The 21,513-nt window shown below is 52.6% G+C and overlaps 9 protein-coding genes across 9 annotated transcripts; 5 read left to right on the plus strand and 4 right to left on the minus strand.

Moving 5' to 3' along the window:
* Positions 1–224: 224 nt before the first annotated feature.
* Positions 225–941, minus strand: UHO2_00700 (putative ACP1 - mitochondrial acyl-carrier protein; the record flags this gene model as incomplete). The annotated part of the gene is made up of 3 exons (XM_041557320.1): positions 225–344; positions 435–527; positions 723–941. The coding sequence occupies 3 exons, from the start codon at positions 939–941 to the stop codon at positions 225–227; spliced, it is 432 nt and encodes a 143-aa protein (XP_041413254.1).
* A 618-nt stretch (positions 942–1,559) lies between these two features.
* UHO2_00701 (uncharacterized protein) lies at positions 1,560–2,417 on the plus strand (the record flags this gene model as incomplete). Its single annotated transcript, XM_041557321.1, has 1 exon — positions 1,560–2,417. The coding sequence occupies one exon, from the start codon at positions 1,560–1,562 to the stop codon at positions 2,415–2,417; it is 858 nt and encodes a 285-aa protein (XP_041413255.1).
* Positions 2,418–3,063: 646 nt separating this feature from the next.
* On the plus strand, positions 3,064–6,366 carry UHO2_00702 (uncharacterized protein; the record flags this gene model as incomplete). Its single annotated transcript, XM_041557322.1, has 1 exon — positions 3,064–6,366. The coding sequence occupies one exon, from the start codon at positions 3,064–3,066 to the stop codon at positions 6,364–6,366; it is 3,303 nt and encodes a 1,100-aa protein (XP_041413256.1).
* Positions 6,367–6,940: 574 nt separating this feature from the next.
* On the plus strand, positions 6,941–7,696 carry UHO2_00703 (uncharacterized protein; the record flags this gene model as incomplete). The annotated part of the gene is made up of 1 exon (XM_041557323.1): positions 6,941–7,696. One exon carries the CDS (start codon positions 6,941–6,943, stop codon positions 7,694–7,696), a length of 756 nt encoding a protein of 251 aa, XP_041413257.1.
* A 1,501-nt stretch (positions 7,697–9,197) lies between these two features.
* On the plus strand, positions 9,198–12,230 carry UHO2_00704 (uncharacterized protein; the record flags this gene model as incomplete). Its single annotated transcript, XM_041557324.1, has 1 exon — positions 9,198–12,230. The coding sequence occupies one exon, from the start codon at positions 9,198–9,200 to the stop codon at positions 12,228–12,230; it is 3,033 nt and encodes a 1,010-aa protein (XP_041413258.1).
* Positions 12,231–12,464: 234 nt separating this feature from the next.
* Positions 12,465–13,655, minus strand: UHO2_00705 (uncharacterized protein; the record flags this gene model as incomplete). The annotated part of the gene is made up of 1 exon (XM_041557325.1): positions 12,465–13,655. One exon carries the CDS (start codon positions 13,653–13,655, stop codon positions 12,465–12,467), a length of 1,191 nt encoding a protein of 396 aa, XP_041413259.1.
* A 1,277-nt stretch (positions 13,656–14,932) lies between these two features.
* On the minus strand, positions 14,933–16,564 carry UHO2_00706 (uncharacterized protein; the record flags this gene model as incomplete). The annotated part of the gene is made up of 4 exons (XM_041557326.1): positions 14,933–15,575; positions 15,605–16,054; positions 16,174–16,329; positions 16,452–16,564. The coding sequence occupies 4 exons, from the start codon at positions 16,562–16,564 to the stop codon at positions 14,933–14,935; spliced, it is 1,362 nt and encodes a 453-aa protein (XP_041413260.1).
* A 295-nt stretch (positions 16,565–16,859) lies between these two features.
* Positions 16,860–17,741, plus strand: UHO2_00707 (uncharacterized protein; the record flags this gene model as incomplete). Its single annotated transcript, XM_041557327.1, has 1 exon — positions 16,860–17,741. The coding sequence occupies one exon, from the start codon at positions 16,860–16,862 to the stop codon at positions 17,739–17,741; it is 882 nt and encodes a 293-aa protein (XP_041413261.1).
* Positions 17,742–18,114: 373 nt separating this feature from the next.
* Positions 18,115–21,105, minus strand: UHO2_00708 (uncharacterized protein; the record flags this gene model as incomplete). The annotated part of the gene is made up of 1 exon (XM_041557328.1): positions 18,115–21,105. One exon carries the CDS (start codon positions 21,103–21,105, stop codon positions 18,115–18,117), a length of 2,991 nt encoding a protein of 996 aa, XP_041413262.1.
* Between the last annotated feature and the right edge of the window lie 408 nt (positions 21,106–21,513).

Here is a 21,513-nt window from a genome sequence, read left to right on the forward strand (position 1 = left end):
GCGGTTTCCGCCTGAACGATATGTGAGTTGGCCAGATGATAGGCCACACAGCCGTGTTTGGAAAGCAATGTGTATTGATTTCGCAAGATAACGGTCCACGAATACAGAAGTCGCTAGATCGCTAGATGCAAAGTGTTGAGTCGGATAACATTTTGGTCAGGAAGACATTTAGTTGGCTGCAGGTTTCGAGGCGAAAGAAGGCAGTGCCCGTCAGCACATGAGATTCAAGCGCCGACACTGATTTCACTTTGAGCGATGCAATGCTTACCTTCGGGCGACTTGGCAATGTAGTCAATAGCTTGTTGAACGGTGGTGATGTTGTCAGCCTCCTCGTCGGGGATCTCCTATTGAAGTTGGTATGAAGCGAAATTAAAGTCCGGGTCAGTAAATGTCGGACGCTAATGTTTGAAGTGTGTCGATGTTGAGATGCTCACGATCGAGAACTCCTCCTCAATGGCCATGACAACCTCGACGGCGTCAAGGGAATCCAAACCGAGGTCGGAGGTGAAAGAGGAAGTGGCAGAGACCTGTAGTAGCAAAGCGAATAGTATAGCCTCGTCAGTAAACGCAACCTATGGAGCTGCATTCGAATCAGCCCGCATCGGAAGAATCGGCAAGACAATAGAGTAACGCCTTTCAGATGCAGCATCTGACTGAGTTGAGCTCCGTTCCGTTCCGTGCCATCATGGACTGTCCATCGAAAGAGGTTGAAAGGAACGCACCTTGCTGGGGTCAACCTTCTCGAAGGTCTTGAGCACGTCGACGACCCTCGTCTCGATGTCGGACTTGGAAAGGCCTGCAGAAGCGGCGTAGAATCGGACGGGCGTGAAGCGGGGAGTAACGACGGCAGCACGGGCGACAGGAGCGGCCTGACGGGCGATAGCCAAAGGAGCACGGGCTCGGACGAGCGAGGCAGCAGCGGATCGGAGAGCGGCAACCATTGTGATGTGTTGTGTGGGTGTGTGAGTCCAGGCGGGTGGAGCGAGCGCGTTCGAGAGGTGAGGTGAGGGTGAGAAGATGGTAATGTCGTCAGTGCACGATGATGATCAATAACTGCGATGGCGACGAGTCCAAAATTTGGCGATATTCCAAACGGCGCTCAAGGAATTTCAGATCAGCAATCAGCGTTGAGAGAGAGAGAGAGAGAGAGAGAGAGAGAGAGAGATCTGGCAGCCTCGATTTTGGGAATGTCGACTTGGACAGCGTCTGAGCATCGGATAGTTGGCCCGATTCTCGTCTTGCAGAGTTGGCAGAGAGTCTTGATCGAGCCAAAAATCCAATGTGGAGCACATTCGATTTTCGATCGGGCTGCCGATGCTGCAAAATTGGTCAGCCTGCCTGTGGAGCACACAAAAAGCGCTTTCCGTTCAAGCGCGTCAACCCTCTCGACCGAGAATATTTTGTCTTTTCTTTGGACCTTTGAGAAGAACGGTCAAAGGTCCACTAACTGGTGCTGCTCATCACTCGATTCTGCAAGACTTCGACGAGCAACTCATCACCATTGGCTTGGCACCATCATCCCCACGTTGCGTTCATCACCTCATTGATCTACCAGCACGATGAAGGGACTCGCATTCCGAAAGCTCGGGAGAACATCTTCTCACCGAAACCACCTCCTTCGAAACTTGGTCTCATCTCTTATCCAGCATGAACGCATCTCAACAACAGTAGCAAAGGCAAAAGAGGCCGCTCGCGAGGCGGAAAAGATCATCACACTTGGCAAACGAGGAACAACACAGGCTGGCTACGGCGCGAGAGGCTACCTGTTTTCGCAGCAGGAGACGCTTCCCAAGCTGCAAGAGCTCGCACAACGATACGCAAACCGTCCAGGTGGTTACACACGCATTCTCCTCCACGGCAACAGGAAAGGTGACCACGCTCCTCGTGCCATCCTCGAGCTCGTCGACAACCCATTCGATCTTCGCATGCAAATGACCGCCCGTACCCTTGCAAAAGAAGTGTACGACCGCATCACCAAGTACGGCGGCGATGACATTCTCACAGGACGACAATTCGACCTTGCTAATATGGAGCAGGATACCCGATTTAACCATGTCACACGCGAAAACATGACCAAGGTGGTCCAGTACGGAGGTATGGAGGCGAGAGAGAAGCTCGCTCGAATGGCTACTGACCATCTCTTGCGGCTTAAGGCGACCGTTGTCGTGGAGGGGCCAAGGCGCATCGATGAGGACAAGATGAAGGGTTTCGGCGACAACAAGCCTCGAGGACGTCTTCTCACAAAGCCTATGGCAGGGTCAAGACCGTTTGCAGGACAGGAGGGAGACAACCAGCCTGCACCATTACCAGGAAAGAGGCGCAACTCGGTCATCCGTATCGGCAAGGGCGCATTCGCCAAGCGACTCAACTACCGTTCTGTCAGCATGCCTTCCTCGAATCGAGATGCCCAGACATAGTCGCAATCGCATATCACCTCTATCCTCGTTCTATTCCTTTTTTTCCCCCTTTTCATCTTGAGCTGCCTCCGCACTGCTTGTGAGCAGCGACAGCCCTTCCTGCATCACTTTTCTCACTCTCCCACTACCATTGTAAACTAGAAGATCCAACATGACCAAAACGAGACTGGTAAACCGCACATACACATATTTCAAGTCTGTGTTCTCCTGCTGCTTTACGATAGTTGTGCGTGTCTTGCTATCAAGCTCCAGAAGTGTTGGAAGACAAGGCTATTCAAAGACCACAGCTTCCGAGACCCGTGTGTTGAGACGATTTTGTTTTGGCCATATGTCTATGCTTGTGCGAGGGCGTAACGGTTTTATTTGCCTGAAAAATTCAGAGTTGGTGCACGCGACCAACAAATCTTTCGTTTCACCTTCGAATGAACATTTGCCTCAGCTGTATTCTCAGAAGGTGGATCTTCCACTCCACTCACTATACCGCTTCAACGCCTACGTTCGACACCATCACAACAACACCATATGACAACATCGATACCGCGCAGAGCACATATCGCATAGCTCGACTACGAACTACAGGCTTCGGGTCGCCTTCGAAGAAAGTTGCATGGCCTTGATACTTGGGTGAGCAGTAGCCGGGACCAGGATGCTCGGCGGTCGGCAGCTCGCCACCAAGGCTGGAAGGAAGGCGCTGCGCAATGCTTCGAACAGCCCAATAGTATTGCAGAGCACCCAGCTGGATGCTCTGGTGCCCACCTTTCTTTGCCCAGCGATCGAGCTTCGCCTGCCAAGGGGAACAGTCCTACCGTCAGTTGGGCCTTCTTCCTCCTCCTGCTCCTCCTCGAGGCTCTACTCTTCTTCAAGAAGTTATGATACCATAAGGTCAGCGATAGTTGGCAATAGATCCGCTTCGAGCTTGTCCTCCTCCGATCGCCGCAGCTATTACTTCCAAGCAGCAGCCGTCACACGCCCCGAATATGCTTCCACTAACGAGCATTCTATGCCACAACGCGGTCAGTCACAGCTTTGGCAGGGAGCACGCGGAGAAGCACACCAGCAGCAAGGCACGAGTCGCATCGACCCCGAAGAACTAATCCGGTTTGCACCTGCTTCTTTGTCCGATTGGCGGCGAAAGTTTCCAAGCACACAATGGAGAAGGGAGATGGACTTCAACCGGTACAGCCCGCCTCTGAGAAGGAGTCACCTTCCCGAGGATGCCCCAGCTTTGTATGAAGACGAAGTCAAGGCATCAGCTGCATGGCTACCTGACTCTCGATGGACCTTGAGACTGCCCGACGACTACCCAGTTCGGCACGAACTCTTCCTCGTTCTCGACAGCTTGGACGACATCTCGCAAAGCGCTTCCGACCCAGATTGCGCAGGGCTGCTAACCGAAACACTTCGACAAGCCAGAGAGCTCATCTGGTCCAATCCTGAGCATCCTCTGCGGCGCAGAGGGGAACGCGAAGCTGCACTGTATCTGGCCGGCAAAATTGCCGAGACCTTTATCAAATTGGACGCCGAGGACTCGTTGAACCGTCTCATGACTTTCCTTGAATACGTTCGAACGCAGATTGGCGTCTTGCCCCTGTCCTGTTTCCATGCTCTTGCAGCTCGATCCGGTATCGCACGAAGGTACGACGCAATGCTCAAGATCTGTCAAGTGGCACAAGAGCATCATAGCGGCAAAGCAGACGCCGAGCTTTTGCATCTTCGACTGCGAGCGCTAATTGCACAGTCCAACGATGTCGATCTTACTCGACACTGGGATCATTTCAGCGACGCTGACGTTTCTGTACCGCGCAAGACGTTTGATCTTCTGCTGCGCACCCATGTGCGACGACAAGACATCGCCCAAGTCAACGAGGTACTCGAAGCTATGCCGCAGCATGGACATGAGGTTGATGCCAAAGCGTGGCTTACCATCCTTCGAGGCTTTCAGAGCTTCAGACCAACGCTTGCCACTATGCTCAGGCGAGACGCAAAGATTGTTCATAGCCCAACACTGAACGTGGTCAATCGACTTTTGGTGCTGCTGTCCAAGGAGCTTGACGTGGATGGTGCGATGATGGTGATGCGCATCTTCCGCATACCTTCTATCAGGATGCGAAACGAGACCACAGCCGGCTCGTCTACCGAGGGAACCGAGATGCTGATCGTCAACGGCCCTAGCCCGGAGCCCAATGTGGAGACGTATGCTATCATGACGGAGATGTTTGGTAGACTCGGACGCATCTATGAAGCTCGCTCCTTCTTTCGATTGGCGCTGTCTCTCTGCAGCGAGGAAGCGCACGCAGATGCTTTTGTAGAGAAGGCATTACAACAAGCGTCTAGGTGGGTGATGTATGCCTTTCTCAATGCCGGACATCCTGTCCGTGCCATGGCCTTCGCAGCCGAAGTGTTTAGCCTGCCTTACTTTAATATGGACGAGGGCAAAGCCGCACCGGTGATACAATTCGATCTGCCGCAAACGCTATCTAACATCAAACTGACCGCTACGACAGTGCACTATCGGACCTTGCTGGAGTGTGCATCTGCGATTGGATCTGCCAAGACTGCCAGGAGGATCATTGTGTATGTTTTGGAGCAAGGACACGAAATCGACAAGGAGGTGCTTTGTGGTTTGGCGAGGCTGATCTTTTCGACGATCGACAAGGATGCAATCAAATCAATTCGGTTCATCCAACGCCTGCTGCCTCAAGGTGAAAATTCTCCCAAAAGCAAGCGAGTACAACGACTCGAGTCGCTCTCGGACATGTTGCAGCATCTCGGCACACCTGACAAGGTCATATTGGCATCGCAGCATTCGACCGACTTGAGTCGCAGAAATTGGGATAATGTTGGCACAAAAGCAAAACGCAGCACAAAAGCAAAATGCAGCACAACAGTGCAAAGCAACACAGCTACCACCGGCAAGATTGCAATCTCAACAAAAGACGGGCTGAGGGACTGGCTCATCGAAGATTCGCGCTCCTCCTCTTTGTTTCGGGGCTTCATGCCTGCAGACGACGCTGGTCAAGACAGTAGGCCTGCAATTTCACACGACCTCAGTCGACCTCTTTCATCAGCAGCCTATGCTATACGCATCCGAGTCTATGCTGTGGTCCGTCGTGACTACGAGTCAGCCCAAAAAGTGTATCATGCAATGTTGGCGCACAATGTCAAGCCAACAATGATGCATATCGCTCCACTCATTGAAGGTTATACCGCGGTTGGCAAGCTGAACGAAGCGCAGCAGCTCAAACGCAACGCTAAAGAGATCACCGGGTTTCAGCCCACGCTTCGCATCCACACTGCGCTCATTCGGGCCTACATCCGTGCCGGAGACTCCACATCGGCACGCAAGGAGATCCAAGAACTCACGGACAATGGATATGAAATTGATGACGCCATCGCCAACATCATCGAGGCTGGTCAAATGGGCCGAGGCAACTTCCCGCTCGTTGAACGACCCATTGATCCGAAAGACTGCCATAGCGTCACCACGCGTTTCCACGCTCTCATGCGTATGCGTCGCTATCTGGCCGCGCAAGAGCTGATCCAATCGGCTCTCGATTCCGGCATGCGACCCGACAAAGTGCTGTACGATCTGGTGCGACGCTCAGTCTCGTACGTTGAGAAGGAATTTGCGAAAGCACTTGGCCAGCGAAAAGAGGCGACCGCACTCCGACGCGCAAACCGTGCTTGTCAGCCTTCAAGAAAAGGGGCTGCACCACAACCAGCCGTAACTCAAACTGAAAGCGAGATACGAGCGCACTTCTACGAGCTCACCCAAGCAAAGCGACTTGCCACAGTGAACAAAGCACGAATCCGAAAAGAAGGTCAACCTAAGTCTGAAGTTGGGGGAAACAGGATGAAAAAGCACCGAAAGAAGGTTATCTCACTTGTCATGGAGTTTGCTGATGGCAAGTTGCACAAATTGGCCAGACAGAAGAGGAAAGAGCGATGAATAGCGGCAAAGCTCATTGTTACATTTGCACGGTTGTCAAGTACTGCGCTTCAATAGAACTCAAAGTCAAAAAGGAAATTTGCCGTATCGATGAGGTCTGGAGACAAATTGGAACGCAACCGGCGACTTCATCAGCGTACCTTTCCTCCCACATGACAGCGCGTGAATGTGATAGATACTGCAGCAAGGAAAGAAAGGAAGACTAGCCTATCGCAGCATCACCTACGGTGAAGATAAGGATGATGGAGCGAGATGTTGGGTAGAAGAGTGTGAGTGTGCCTGAAGCAGGAAATCCCGGCGGTGCAGAGGCAAGGTGGGTCTTGCTTGCAGAGCCGCTGTTTCCGGTGACGATAAGGGTTGAGCGAAGCTGATCGATACTGGTTCCTGCGGAAGATTCGTTTCGATAGGCTATACGTAGACCTGTGTGCTTTACTCGACGATGTTAGCATGAGTGAAAGGCTGGATAACGATCAGCAGGCCAACTCGAGTTGCTACATAACCGCCCCGACCTCCTCTTGCCGTCCTGATAGCCACCATCCCAAAACCCAAAGCGGCATCCGAACCGGCTGCAAACATGAAGGCTATTCTCACCCTATACACCATTCTCTTGGCACTGTCTTGCCTCACTCACGCCCTCCCGCTCTCTGGACCACCACTCAGGGCAGAAAACTCGCTCAGCTCCTCCATCCGATCATTCGAATCAGCATGGTCTCACCTTGACTCTGCAATCGAAAAAGCAGAAGCAAAAGGTAAAGCCTTTGCCACCCGCGAACGCTGGGCTACAGGCATCGCTGCTGGCCTATCAGTGCTCGGTACGGCGGGCTACATTGCTTCTTCTGCGATCCCTAGGATTGTGAAAGCCAAGAAAAAACATCTTCTCAAACTTCAGAGCCAGCTAGCTTCGAAGAGGAAGAGTATGGTGAGAAGAAATCTGGAAGAAGCTCTTGCGAAGGACGGTGAGAGTTTCTACTCGGCTCTCAGACAGAGTTCTAGTGAGCGAATGGAGGATTTCGATCATGAAGAGCTACTCAAATCTCATACGCCGATGAACCTGCAGAGGTCTGCCTCAGCACCATCACCAGGCGGAGATAAACGGGAATGGGGGCGAAGGAATACGTATCGAGTTCAAGAGGACATTAGGACGCACGATAGGCTGGAAGCGGTAGAACAGGCTATACTGGGTATCAAACGGAAGCAACATGAGGAGACGAAGCGGTCAAGATTCCAGAAGGTGTTGCTGGGAGCAACAGTTTTGAGTGCTGTAGGGGGTTTGGCCAGTGCCGGATTGAGCGTACAGAATGCTGTTGAAGCTGCCGAGGGGAAGAGCTAGCCCAGATCGAGAGAAATGTTAAAAACGATTCATAGCTCAGATAGCAGAGTGCTCTGAAAGAAGTATCAAGCGTGTGAGCTTGTGTGATGAGCAGGATCCTGTAACGCTTTTCTACGTGGGATGTGCTTTGAGGGCATGCTGGACAGCAGGCACGGCAGGCACAGCAGGCACAGCAGGCACAGCAGGCACAGCAGAGGTATGAGTGCAATACAATTCAACGATGCAGGGTGGAAACAACTGTTGCGTCAAAGGCAAGTCATTATCGGAGTTTCCGCTTTGCAAGAGCGGCAAAACCGAACCCGCAACGCAACGACAGATGGAGTTTCCGACGGCTCGGCAAGGACGCGCACTCATGAGCCCAGTTCATCATCACGTCCAGCCGTTTCGCATGTGACATCTAGCGCCGTACAGCAGGCATCGTTCAGGAATCCAACAGACAAGCACCTACAAGATCGCAATGTCTCAGACTGGGCGTCAAGAGAGGACAAGCGTTATCACTGTGTACCATCTTTGTGGCATTTGTTTGTTTGTTGACGTCAAAAGAAAGGATGCAAGCGTGGTCACCACGCAACACACAGCCAAAACAAAAAACAAAAAACAAAAAACAAAAAACAAAAAAAAAAAAAAAAAAAAAAAAAAAAAACAACAAATAACACACACACACACACACACACACACGTGGGCAAGCAAAAACGCGAAGTGTTGATCGCGAAAAGGTTCACCAACACAACAGCGCTCTCTCTTGCTGCCTTTCTGTTGTTTGGAAAACTATAGGCGAGGTGTAGCCAGCTCCGACTCTCTCTTTCCAGGACTTAGCCGAGAACATCACTTTTTTCTTTCATTTTCTCCGATACCACTTGCCTCTAACCAAGCGAAGACACACTACATGCGCAAACAATTGCTGTGTACAGCTACTTGAGGTGATGCTCAGACGCGATGTTGTACCACAAGCATGTCCCCTCTCATTGTGGCACGTGTGATGCGAATGAAGCGTCGAAATCAAAAGGCGATCCTGGATGGGTTGTGTGGAAAACAGAGGCGTCGGACAGCTGGTGTGACTTTATAGAGTGAAGTCTGGAAGGATGAGTGATGAAAAGCCAAAATACTGGTTTGCAGTAGGGGAAAGCTCTCCCTTGTGTGAGCTTTGAGCCCTTTTGGTTGCTCAGCAAGACTTGTCACTATGCTTTTTGTGTTGATACCACGACTCTCGCTCGCTCCCTGTTCCTCTCCACCAAGCTGGGGCCTCTATCAAAGATCTTGCCCACCCAACTAAGCTGGTACAAAGCAACCCTTCATCGCCGTCTTTGTCCCGGCTCTGTTGCATCGGCACCTCGCCATCACTTCTTAAGGTCCTTGGTCAGCCCTGGCTTTATCTTTGCGCTAAGCATGGAGTGAAGCCATAGCGACAAGAGGTCTGATAGCTATCGGGACTCGTCCGGGTCTGGCCCATCTCCCTCTATCAATACACCACCTAGGCGCTCAACAGCACACCAGAGCAAGCATGTCTTCTTCCCTCTCCTCGCAGCCGCGGCTGCCGCGCTATGAAGGCCATCTCCTGCTCGATCAAGCCATTCTCGCCGACATACCGCAGACTAGCGCGTGTGAAGCGTGGTCAGAAAGATGGTGCAGTCTGGAAGAGGGCAAGCTGCTCGTATACAAGGACCGCACTTGTGCCATGATCAATCCTGACCACACATGCGCTTCGATCGACATTCGCAACTATGGCTACCTCAACATCAACACCACCTGCTCCGAACCATTTCCCGAGCTCGTCCTCAGCACGACTGCTCCCGAGCCTCCTCGAAGTGCTCGGCTCTTCCGACCCAAGTCTGCCTTGAGCCTGAACCGGCTACATGCCGAGTCTATCTCAGAATCCGAACCTCGTCTTTCAATCGCTTCCGCCGGTCGCGTCAGTTTCCAGACTCCAGCGTCCAGTCTCAATGCTTCCTCTCTCCATTCGCCCAAGACCGACGCAGAAGGCCGATCGAAGCCTTGGTCCAAGTTCGCCTCGGGATCACGCAAGTTTTACTCCAAAGTTGCCGCTTCCAACAGTAGCCTCTATGACGCCTCTCTTTTTTTGGCTAGCTCAGCCGCCTCCTCCATCAAATCACTCAGCCTCTCTCGAGAGTCGATGGATCTAGCCTTAAGCGGTGCCCCTTCTCCCACGACACCACTCTCTTCCCTCTTCAGCAACAACTTGGACCGTATCGTCCTTCGCGCTCCCTCCGCGGAAGCTCTGAACGACTGGCTTGAAGCATTGACGCGCACTATCAAGCTACACAACGACGCTACCCTAATGTCGTCGCAGATGATGCGATACCAGAAGCGCGTCTCTTTGCGACCATCGTTGGGCAATCTATCCGGCTTTCGCACACCTACGAGCTTGCAAAGTAGTCCGATCTTCCCCACGGTCCAGTCAAGCCCCACGGTCCAGTCAAGTCCCACGGTCCAGTCAAGTCCCACGGTCCAGTCAAGTCCCACGGTCCAGTCAAGCCCCACGGTCCAGTCAGGCGAGCTCGCTTACATGGACGATGCTACACCCAAAGCAACACGCAAGTGTCAGACTTCTTCGACTAGCTCCACCTTCGGGCGGTATACTGCTTTTCAAGAGCTGTGTCAGTCACCTGTCCCTCAGCAACACGATGAGCAGGAGATGAGCACCTCAGAAAACTTGAACAGCCTTCAAGAGCACATCACCATCAACCAGCCGCCCAAGCGCACCAATGCTAGTCCCGCACTCTCTTCCTTCGCATCGCAAGTCTTTCCTGCTGTGGACTCCAAACGCCAACGACGTAGCCACAAGCGTTCTTTGTCCACTGCTTCTTCTTCACTTTCGTTCTCAGGCAATGGACGTCTGTCTATGAATCGACGAAACAGCATCTCGAGCTCTCAGCTGCTGTCATCGGATGGTGTCGACCTCTCAGCACCCACGCAAGTCAAATCCGGTTCCATCGCGACTGGTCATAGTGCTGTCCATTCCGGACCAAGATCCAGCACTCCGCTCAACGACGATCGCGACGTTTCTAGGGCGACGATCAGCGGTGGCACTTTGCCTCTAGGGAAGCATCGCCGCTCGGGTTCGATATTGCGCTTTGGTTCTGCTCGCATCTTGGCTTGGCGAGACAACTTTACCGCCTCCGACGCAACGAGGCAGGAGCCAGCGGTGGGTCTAGGTCTCAGTCTTGAACAAGCTGCTATTGTCGGCGAGTCTAGCGGGGTTGAAGGGAGCGATGTGCAGGTTCGACAGCTCAAACCTTCCAGAGGCTTCCCCAGGTTGAGGTCTTTCCGTCTGCTTCCCAAGGCAAAGGTAAATGACGGAGAGACGAGCTTCACGTCGCCAAGCGAACAGAGTCACACCAACCCGGACGCTTCCTTCTCTCAACCAGCAAAGTTGAAAGGAATGTCAAGAACAACCTCACTGCTCAATCTCACAAAACACACTCTCAGCTCGTTGCGCGAAAGGTCGACCTCGAGACAAGGCGTCAGGCAAGTCTTTGCCGTTTCGCAGGAAGATATGCAAGATTCGTCGGTGGAACAGTTACAGCACAGCAGTCCGAAGCGTGTCGAAACGCGAGGATGCGATTTCAGTTACGAGTTTGTTGGGCCTACGCGTGAAGCAAGCCGCACTCATTCCCCTGGCCTTGCTTCCGATAATCATGTCTCGGATGGCTCTGACGCTAGTGCCCGACTCTCACCTGATTTTGCACCCAAACTCAACCTCGTCCTCACCGCCGAAGAAGAATATTCAGTGCGATCCTCGACCCCACCTTTCCCAGTAGAACGTATCCTACCGCCGGAACAAATCATCTCTACCTTCGATCAGCTGCGTTTGGCCGATCCGACGGGAAGAAGCTGTGACTGGTTGTCTCAGATTGAGACGGTGACGCGAAGGGGTAGTTTGGATCGGGCTGCGGCCGCGTCTGGTGGTTTGAAGGAGGCGAGGAGGGAGTTGAGGTTGGCTGCTAGTCAACATAATTTGGCGGGGAGTGGGAGTGTTGATCTGGGCGGTGGGGAGCGACATGAGAGGAGGTTGAGGAACAGTTTGAGTGCCTGGAATTTACCCCAGCCTACGCCAATGAGGGATTGTAGGGTGGAGAGGGAGAGAGAGCAGAAGAGGGAGAGGGAGCAGAAGAGGGAGGTGGGCGAAGAGGTGGTGGGGAGGGCGAGAACTCCAAGCAGATTGTCAGAGAAAGTGGGAGAGGTAAAATCGTTGCCCGCCCCTCCAAGAGCGTCTAAAAGTAAGGCTAGGATCAGTACAAGCATGCCGAAATCTCCATTAGGCACCACTTCACTTCTACTAGCGGTAGAGGTTGGTGTGCTTGGTCAAGTTACCAACACGAGCGGTGTGAGTAGTAAGGATGGAGGGGACAAGGTGGAGAAAGTGGTTCTGAATCAAACAGCAGGTGTGATCAGGCCTCCTAGATCTCCTTCTAGAAGATTAGGACCAACGAGAAGACGAACGAGCCCTGCGGCATCCAGTCCCACTTGCGCTCTCGCTAAAGGCCTGGGGTCTCGGGTTGCACCGCTTGCCTAACGACCAATAATTGTATTTATAACGACCGCTTTATCCTGTCCTAGTCTTTCACGTCGATACGATACGACACTTTTTTCAATGCCTCACAAATCATCAACGCGCTCTTCAGACTTGCTTCGAGACGGAATCGCACGTGTTCCACCCACTCGTATTGGCTTCGCGGAGATGTTTGGCAGGTGTAGAAGATGCGATTCCTTTGCGAATGCTATGGAGAGTACATATATGATGCAAGACTTAGGCTACAGCACCTTGCACGAACCCCTGCTTAACCAACATGAAACTGTGTCCAATCCACAAGGCCATCGCTACGCAAGCTAGGGAAACCATCATCCATCGATGCCCAGTATCCTTACCTTTCAACGCTACTTGCACTGCTCCAAGCTTCTGATTCGGCTCTACATGCACTCTCTCGGGTTGCATACGTAGGTCTGCCGGGAGTAGAGATTCGAAAAGGGCTGTGTTTAGGTCGAATGCCCTGTTCGCTTCGGCAACCAGTGCTGAGGTTGTTGCTGGGTTGGGGAGTGTTGATTGCATTGCGACCCTGAACCTGGACTTAAGGTCTGCACCTGCGGAGAAGGAGTAAAATTCGAATCCGTCCCCCTTTTCGGTAGCAAAGCGTTTGCATAGTTTTCGAACAATGTGTTGACCCCCGGATAGGTCGCCTAGGTATCTTGTGTATGCGTGGGAGAGCAACGGGCCTCGATTGCCGGTTTGGGATAGACTGAGGAGAGTGGATACGTAGGATAGGGTTGCGTGCATCTGTGCTGGTGTTAGGAGCGCTATGTGCTCTTCTGTCAGCCCTGTGTTCCTAGTCTCGGTTGGGTTCAAGAGCAGTGCTATTGGTAATGAGCTCTGAACCAGCTGTAGCAACCTGTCTCGAGCACCCTCACTCTCCACATCCTCTGCAACGACACTGGATAGAGAGATAGCTGCATTCTCCTCTCTTGAGGCCTCTGCTAGATCTGCCAGTGTGGCACCAGTGTGGAGCTCCACTGTGCCAAGATGCACCTCAACATCCCTCAACAACCCCTGCGTCCGAGCCAAAGCCTGCATCAAGCCTGCATCGTTGAACAACGCTTTCACCAACACTTGCTCTCTACTGTTGTGCAAACTTGCCTCCAACGCAATGTAGATGCAGGCCAGCATAATGTTGAATCGTATATAATCAACTCTGTCGAACTTAAGCGGGCTAGTGGAAGAAGTGGAAGGGTTTATGGACTGGAGGAGGAGTGAGACTCCGAGTGATTTTTCTACCGCTCGATGGCTGGAGGCTGTGCCGAGACGGAGTGCTTCGCTCAGGCTTGAGCTCGGCGATGATAATGATGACGATGAGGAGGAGGAGGAGGAGTAGTGGTGGTGATAGGAGGAATCTTCTTTGGTAGCGCAAGGGAAGAGCGAGGCGAACTTGGCGAATGGACACGACATCGTGTGCGATTTAGGCTATGCTACGATTGCTTGGGTTTGGTGGCGAGGTGGATGGTATATTTGCGGGGGGGGGGGGTAAGATGAATGTTACCTCTCGCTCTTAAGTAGAATTTCGCAGTTCGGCTGAGGTTTAAAGTAGAGCGAGGGGGATAGAGTATTGGTGGTAGTGTGAAGGTTAGGTCTACGCAAAGCCCGAGATGGCTCAGCTGTTAAGGCCAAACATACGTTGAGCTTGAGCTTGGCCTACGTTTGAGTTACGCTAGGGTCCAAGGGGCTCCTCCAAGCGAGCGCTCGCTAACGGCGTTTTCAAAGGATCGATCAAAGTTCGATTTCTGCTCATCACACAGCAGAGCAGCCCAAAAAAAGAAAGAAAGAAAAACCTAAAACAAAGTGAAGCTTGGCTTAGTTCTCCCTGAAAGCAGCGGAATCGCACACCAGCGTCAGAGGCACTGCCTAGCACTGACAGCCACGATCGCCAGCAGACAAGGCACACATCACCCCCACTTCCTTTGTTGCTGGTGCGTGTCGCGTACATTGATCTCAGCCCTACATCCCTTTGATCTGCGCTTTCACAGACGGCAAAAAGGAAAGCGAGCGAGCGGCACAGGAGCAGCAATCTCGGCTGCACAAACGCGATCGCAGCTGCGGATCTAATCAGATAAAAGCCAACGCCTGCATCCACAGCTCTACAAACCCAGACGATTCTGCGTTTTCCGACTGCCTCCGAGCATCTCCCTGCACAATGCACTCTAACTTCTCGTTGCCAAGACAATGGCGAGTCATACTCTGCCGCACAAGATCGAGCTTATGCGTACGCACATTCAAGAAGTATGCCGAGTGCATGCATTGTCGCTTGGTCTGTGCAGTGACACAATGCGGAGGGATGCAATCAGATAAGATCACTCCTTCTTCTTCTTACCTTGGCCAGGACCGAGGCAAGACGCAATCTAATCCGAGCACTCGATCACGCCATTCAAGCGCAAACACATACGAAAGCGTCTCTTGGCTCTTGCTTTGCATTTCTTGGGACTTTTCGATCGGCTATTCTAGGGCATCTGGCGGTCTACAAAGCCAATCAAACCTTGCCTCCCGCTCCAGCACTTGCCTCACCAGCTCCTCCTCCTGTTGGCCTCCTACCTTGCAAAACACCTGTAGAGGCCGCTCAAAACCCTTCCCTCTCCCCCAACCAATCCTTTCCATCAACCTGAACCCGATCTTCTCCAATAAGAGATCAAAGTCTCCGCCTGGTCTCATCTGCAGCCCCTTTATCTTGCCCTTCATCCCAGCGTCGAGGTTCTTGGCGTGGAGTACGATTTCCATTCCTGTCTCTTCAAAAATAACAATCCGCCGGGTAAGAGAGTGGATGAGAGGCGAGCGAAGAATAGAGTCAGGCCGGAATCGGATCGTTGGATGTGGATCCATTTGGTGATGGACAACACAAGTATGGTTGAGTATTGGCGCTTGTCGAGATTGGTCAGGTGGGAGAGAGGGTGGAGAGAGTAGTGAAAGGATGAGCTGGTCGCGGGGGAGGGGTGGACCCATTCTGCTGCTATCAATCGTAGCAATCGTGGTTCGAGATGTGCCGTGCTGGCTCGTCGTCCTTTCGCCCCTCGTTCGTCATCATTTGCAGCACTTTTCAAGGGACCGAATAGCGCAGGAAAGCAAGACGGAAAGAAAACTGTTTCTGTCGGCAGCTGCTCTCCTCCCGCAACACCTTCTTCAGAGCTGAGTTTTGGGGGGCGATGAAGCGACCTCGCAATACCCGCTGCTTCCTTCGCCTGTCCAATCAGCTTCGGGTCGATATCGACACCTATGATCTCCACCCCTGTACCATCACCACTCACCTTGCGAAGGAGAGCAAGAAGGGTCTGTGCGAGCTGAATGGTGAGTTTGCCGGAGTTACAGCCTATGTCTAGTACACTGAACATCCGCGTTTCCTCCTCGCCTACCGAACTTGTTGCAACCGAGCCTGTATGAGCATAGTGTGCAGTAAGGAAGCGCAAGATGGCTGCCACACGACTGTCGAGCGACTAGCTGAATTGCCGTCTGCAGCATCGTTATCGTCATCGGCGGTTGTGGGATTGCGGATATGATAGTATCTTTGAAAGTTACCATGGACCGACTTAGGAATTACATCGTTGGTGCCTCGAGCTCGCTGCTTTGGTTTGATGCGTCGCATTACCTGGCTTGCAAGATGATCGTGTTCTAAGGATGAACAAGTGCTACGATATGGTTGACCCTGAGCTTCAATTTTTTTTGCCTTTGTTACGTCGACATGTCGAACACAAGAGGGATAGGCGTCGGCATTGTGTGAATGGCCATCAAACGCGAGCACACAAAGGCAACTTCGGCAAAGCACGACTGCGTGAACCTCTGCAATGCCATACTCCAACTTGGTGCTTGTGTAGAGGGGAAGTCAGCATACGCAATGTGCACAACCAAGCTTGAGTTTGCAGGTTGGTGCAGAAGCTCAAGCTTTGAGCTCTGGATTTGTTTGTTTAGCAATCAGAAAACGCACCGCCCAGCGACACGGCAGCGGCTAACAGCGTCGGGATGGAAAGCAAAAAGCGTTGTGCCCTGCCGTGCTTGCGTAGGGGGGAGGGAGGGGTTTTTTTCTCCGCCAAGCCGAGCTGGTGAGGACGCACCAGGAAAGAGGGTTGCAGCTGGATTACGTCTAAACACGTCGACATCGTTTCATTGGCAACTGTTGATCCCACCATCATCTCTCATGTCTCCGTCGCTCACTCCATCTTTCCAACCCCTCTTTCCTGCCACTTCGATTCTTACTCCCATCACCCCAATTTCTGGCTCCTGTCTCTCTCAGCTTCCATTTCCCACGCTTCCTTCGACTCGGTCTCCATTCGCGCTCTAACAGATTGGTTTGCCACATCCCTTCGATTCATCGACATAGCTCCTGCAATTGCTTATTCCTCACTTTCCATCGTTTCGATCACTATTTTCCTTGCATATCCGCTTTCATACCCAAGCACCACACTAATTAACCGCTTCTCTCAGTCCTAAGCCTCGGAAACACCAGTTGCCCCGCAATCAGCTCTGCGATTCAAGAATCCGTTCCTTCACTCCTGAACTTGGCCTTTGATCCTCGACCGAACCTTACCATCACTGCATCTGCACACTCATTCCTATCCGCTCTCCAAGCTCTTTCAAACCAACAATTCACTCCACATTCTAAATACGGCCACCATGTCCGTCGCCTCAGCCCTCCCCCTCCTCTCACCTCTAGTGACTCGCATCCTCCAACTCTCCGGTTTCCCTCCTCAACTCAAAACTCGCGATCTCCAACAAGTTTTCGCTGCATACGAAGAAGAAAAAGGAGGCTACAAGATTAAATGGGTCGACGACACCACCGCTCTTATCATCTTTGCCGATCCTGCAGTTGCTAAAAAGGCCTATCTCCGAACGGTCATGTCTCCTCCGCCGCAACTTATTGACGACAACGGAGTCCCAGCAAAAATCAAACCGTATGATGGTGATGATGCGAGCGCTATCATTTCGAGCCTTAGCAATCGACAACGGTCTCGTTCGAATGGAGGGGGGGTTTTGGGTAGTCCGACTAAGCAGCCTGCTGAGCTTGCTACCCCGTCCACACCGGATAGTCCGGCGAAGAGTTTGAGGGGCCATCAACATACGCCTTCTTTCGGCAAAGCAAGGGGTCATTCGAGACAGCAAAGTGGAAGCAACCCAAACTTACCCCCGAAACCGGTTGCTGCGGCGCTGTTCGATGCAGCAAACGGTGGACCTTCCCCGGCGAACCGGGTGTTAGCGGGAGTGGATACATTAAGTGGGATTGCTGGCTTACCCGCCAATCCTGTCGCAGCGGCAAGAAGCGGGCTGATGCAAGAGGGCGGAAAGATGAGCAGAGAGAGTAGCAGAGCAAGTGAAAATGGGCTAGAAGAGGCATTGAGCGGATTGGCGCTCGGGAATAATGCAGAGAATGGTGGTGGAGGGGAAGGCTTGTTGGCTGCTGCGACGATCTCGAATGCGAATGGGAAGGGCATCACGGGTTCGCCGTTGCCAAGGAGTAATGCGACTTTGCCGGGTCAGACTGCTACCACTGTTGGATGATGCCAATAGGTTGGGAGAGGGAGGGGAGTCGAGATGTTTGGCCGCTTTTGGTCCGGCCCGTGTCCACTTCCCCGCCTTATTCTCTCACTTGTTGGGGCCTCGCTGTTCTGCTCGCTTGGCTCACCCATTCGTCGTATTCCGCAACCCTGCTCTGCCGCTATGATTGCTGGCAGATATCTCATACTGAGATTTACCGCACCGTGTGTTTCATTCTTTGTTGTTGTTGTTGTTGTTGTTGTTGATCTGTATACCGTCGCTTCTCAATGCCTATCTTCTCATGCAACACAGCCTCATTCCCAAAGCCATAACACGGCCTGAACTTGCATAAGATCCACCATCTGCGTCCACGGGCAATCATTACAGCACGAGCGTGTCACAGGGTTGAGTGACCAAACAACTCAAAATCCCAATCGCCACGACTTTTCTTCCTACTACTCCTCCTCATCTTTGCGCCTGAAGGCGGTAGGGACTGCAAACTGCTCTGGAAGCCGGCCTCTGCATCGTCTTCTCCGAGCTCTGCCGCCGTTTCCCCACCACTTGCCTGTAGAGTTGGTCGAGTACTAAGGTTAGTGTTGCTGTTAGCCAGCCGAGCAGCAGCAGCACGGCTAGACGGGGTGGGAGCAGAGTTGGGGTCCCATTTTTTAGCGTAGTTAATGTGTAGTCTCTTCTCCTGTTTTTTGGTCGGGGTGACAAGGTTGGGAGAGATGAGGCGGTAGGATGCTATGCCCCGGTCCAAATTCGCTCCCTTTGAGGAGGTAGTCGGGGAGGAGGAGGAGGGAGGCAGGTCGGAGAAGAGTTCAGCGAGGATTGAATCGGCGTCTTCTCCTTCCAATCCGAGGATTTGGATTCCTTTGTTTGCTTTCGAGGTTGTAGCCGAGTTGAGTTTCGATGGTGCTCGGAGAGTCAATCTATCCATTAGATCCACCTCCTCCAGTGGAAGGCCATCCAGCTCGACCTCAGCATCAGCCTCGGTTTCCTGCTGATACTCCAGCGCAGTCAATGGGTTCAACACCTTAACCACACTCCTACTCCTCGGTGGATGAGGAAACAAATCACCCCACTTACTCTTTCTTGCATCCTGATAAGCCTGTTTTCCTGACGCCTTACTGATCGTAAACCTTTCAATGTTCCCCGAGGCGCAGCAAGCGTCGAGTGTCACATGTCCTCCCTTCTTCAGCGGCGCTTTGATAAGCCGGGGCCAGGAATACGATTCTAGCCTCATGGCAAGCTCGCTTTGCGCCGTAGGAGCGGGATCTATGATCGTCCCCTTTCCGTCTTCCGAAACCGTCTGCAAGTCGGAGGTGCTGGAAGTAGGAGCAGCGGAAGAGGAGGTGGAGGTGGTGGTGGCGGAGGAGGAGCGTAAAGAAGCCATGATCGAATCCAATTGTTCTGGTGTCAATTGCTGCGCTTGTTCGTCTGGCGAGGTGGAAGTTTGCATTTCAGCCTTGAGTGCGTCAGGAAGAAGCTTGAGGAGTTGATCCATTGCTTGTTCGTCCGACATCTCTCCTTCCCCTCTCTCTCCATCAGCGTCTTCTAGCGTTGCAGCACTATCACCAACTTCCTCAAGCGTTCTCCACTCACCAGTAGCTTTGTTCGGACTCCTAATCAAATCCAAAATCCCAGTCTTGGTCCTGCCCGCTTGCACAGCCAACTGCTCCACCATCCCTACCAAATCCCCTTGAACCGCTTTCTCCCCCGACGCTAACCTCCGCTGCGCCTCCCCAACCAAACTCGGCCTAACTCCACGTCTGACCACAACATAGCTATAGCCGACATTCTCCTCTCCCCTATCCGAATCTTTCGTCTTTCTCAAAAACGTCGGAGTGTGATATCTGGCGGTGAAGCTGCACACATCCTTACTCTTGGCAGGATTACCTGTGTCTGATCTAACACCTACTGCTGCTGCCACGCTCGAGTTGATCGCAAAAGGATGCAAGAGTGGGCAGGGTTTATCGTGCGAACATGGCGCAACCACGTGTGCTCCAGCTTGAGTCTGTTTGCCGAGTTGGAGGAGCTGTGCTCGTGCGGAAGCAACACTGGCAAAGCCTCGAGGGGTGGATCGGTCGATGATGACGATGACTTGGGCACCAGAGTTCCACATTGCTTGGACGGCTTCAACCCGGTTACTGTCGTTAGTCATCAGGCTGAGGGCAAAGGCGGATATTGCAAGTGAACGACCTGCTGAGCCGGCAGAAGCGAGGTCTTTGGCGAGTGGGACGGATTGGAAAGTCTTTTCGACTAAAGCCATGGCTGATTTTGGTCCTGAGAAATATTCCTCTTCCACCTCTTCTGCTTGCTTTTCTTCGAGGTCTTGTTCTACTGCAGCACCTTGCTCATAGTACGTCACTCCATCGACTTGAATTTGCTCGCCCTCATCCTTCAGTTTCATCTCCCTTTCCGGCTTTTTAGGGCCAGTGGGGGAAACGTTGGACGCAGAACTCTGCGCAACCTTCTTGCCACTCTTCAACAGATTCGGTCTCCTATCATATCCATGATAATGCTTAACTGACGTACTACCTGCACCACCTTGACGAAAGACCTGTGCTGCAGCCCAAAGCCCTTCCCCAGCAGCACAATCAAAGTCTAACACTGTATCCGGTGTCCAACTCGGTAAAGCCTCTTCCATTCGGATTCCCTCACTGCCCTCCACGGGACTCGTGGTGTACAACCGCTGACGCACCTCGGAAAGCACAGCCAAGATGGCAGCATATCGATGCGGGGAAACGGTCGCAAGATGTAGCAACGACGAACGTTTGGGTGGAATGTGGGCAGCTTCAGCCATGTGTTGCTGTGGATCGGTGAGATGGGCTAGTTTAAGATGATCTGCACGAACGAGTTTTGGATCGTTTGCGGCTGCGATGAGTTGTGAGATTGCCCATGCGACGTATTCGGGTAGGTAGATGGAGGAGGTGGATGTGCCGGTGGGAGAGGCGTAGGCTAGGGCGAGTTGCTCTTCGTCCTCCAGTTCATTCTCCTCTGCGGTACGATGCGTTTGATCGGATGCTGCGGTCTGGAGGAGTGGGGAGGCGTAAGTGGCATGTCGACTAGTGCCGAAACGAGCTGCTCTGGAACGACGTGTTTGGGAAGAGCTGAGGTTGTACTGTGCGCTTGCCTCGTCGTGTTCGGAGAGGAGGCGATGGGGAGCGTCGAATGAGGTGGCCTTCTGGCGAGAGTTGTAGGAAGGGCCCATCGTTGAAGGTCCTCGGGCGGATAATCTTTCGGAAGCGGTGGCGGAAGCTTGGGCTGCTTTGGCGAGTGCTGCTGCTCGAGATGAGCTGCTTGGTGAAGAGCTGGATGAGATGGTGCGGCTGCTGTGAAGCCTGGCCACTGGGGCGAGGCTTTTGGATCGTAGCATTGTCTTCATGTTGCCTGTTGATGTGATGGTGGGCAGCGGAAGGGAAAGGTATTGGTGATGGAGAGGCGATGTGGTCAAGGTGGAGGAGTCGAGAAGATCTGGGAAGATTTTAAGCATCTTCTGAGTGATGGCTGAGCAAGCGGGAAAGAAAGGGTGGCAAGAAGGCGCAGCATTTTTTTATTTTTATTTTTTCTTTCTTTTTTTTCTTCTTTTTTTCTTTTTTCCTTTTTCCTTTTTTCCTTTTCGGATTGGACCCTGAATTGAGATTTTCAGCCAGGCGTGATTGAAAAGCGACATCTCCAACTGGTTGCCATGAGCAGCTTAGATGGATGCCACTACCACCTGATCCCCAATCAAAGGCAATACCTGTGGCCGCGTCGATTCGGCAAGATCCAGGTGATATACATTGCAATCGAA

The sequence above is a fragment of the Ustilago hordei genome (assembly GCF_900519145.1).
Source record: "Ustilago hordei strain Uho2 genome assembly, contig: UHO2_contig_01, whole genome shotgun sequence".
NCBI lineage: Eukaryota > Fungi > Basidiomycota > Ustilaginomycetes > Ustilaginales > Ustilaginaceae > Ustilago > Ustilago hordei.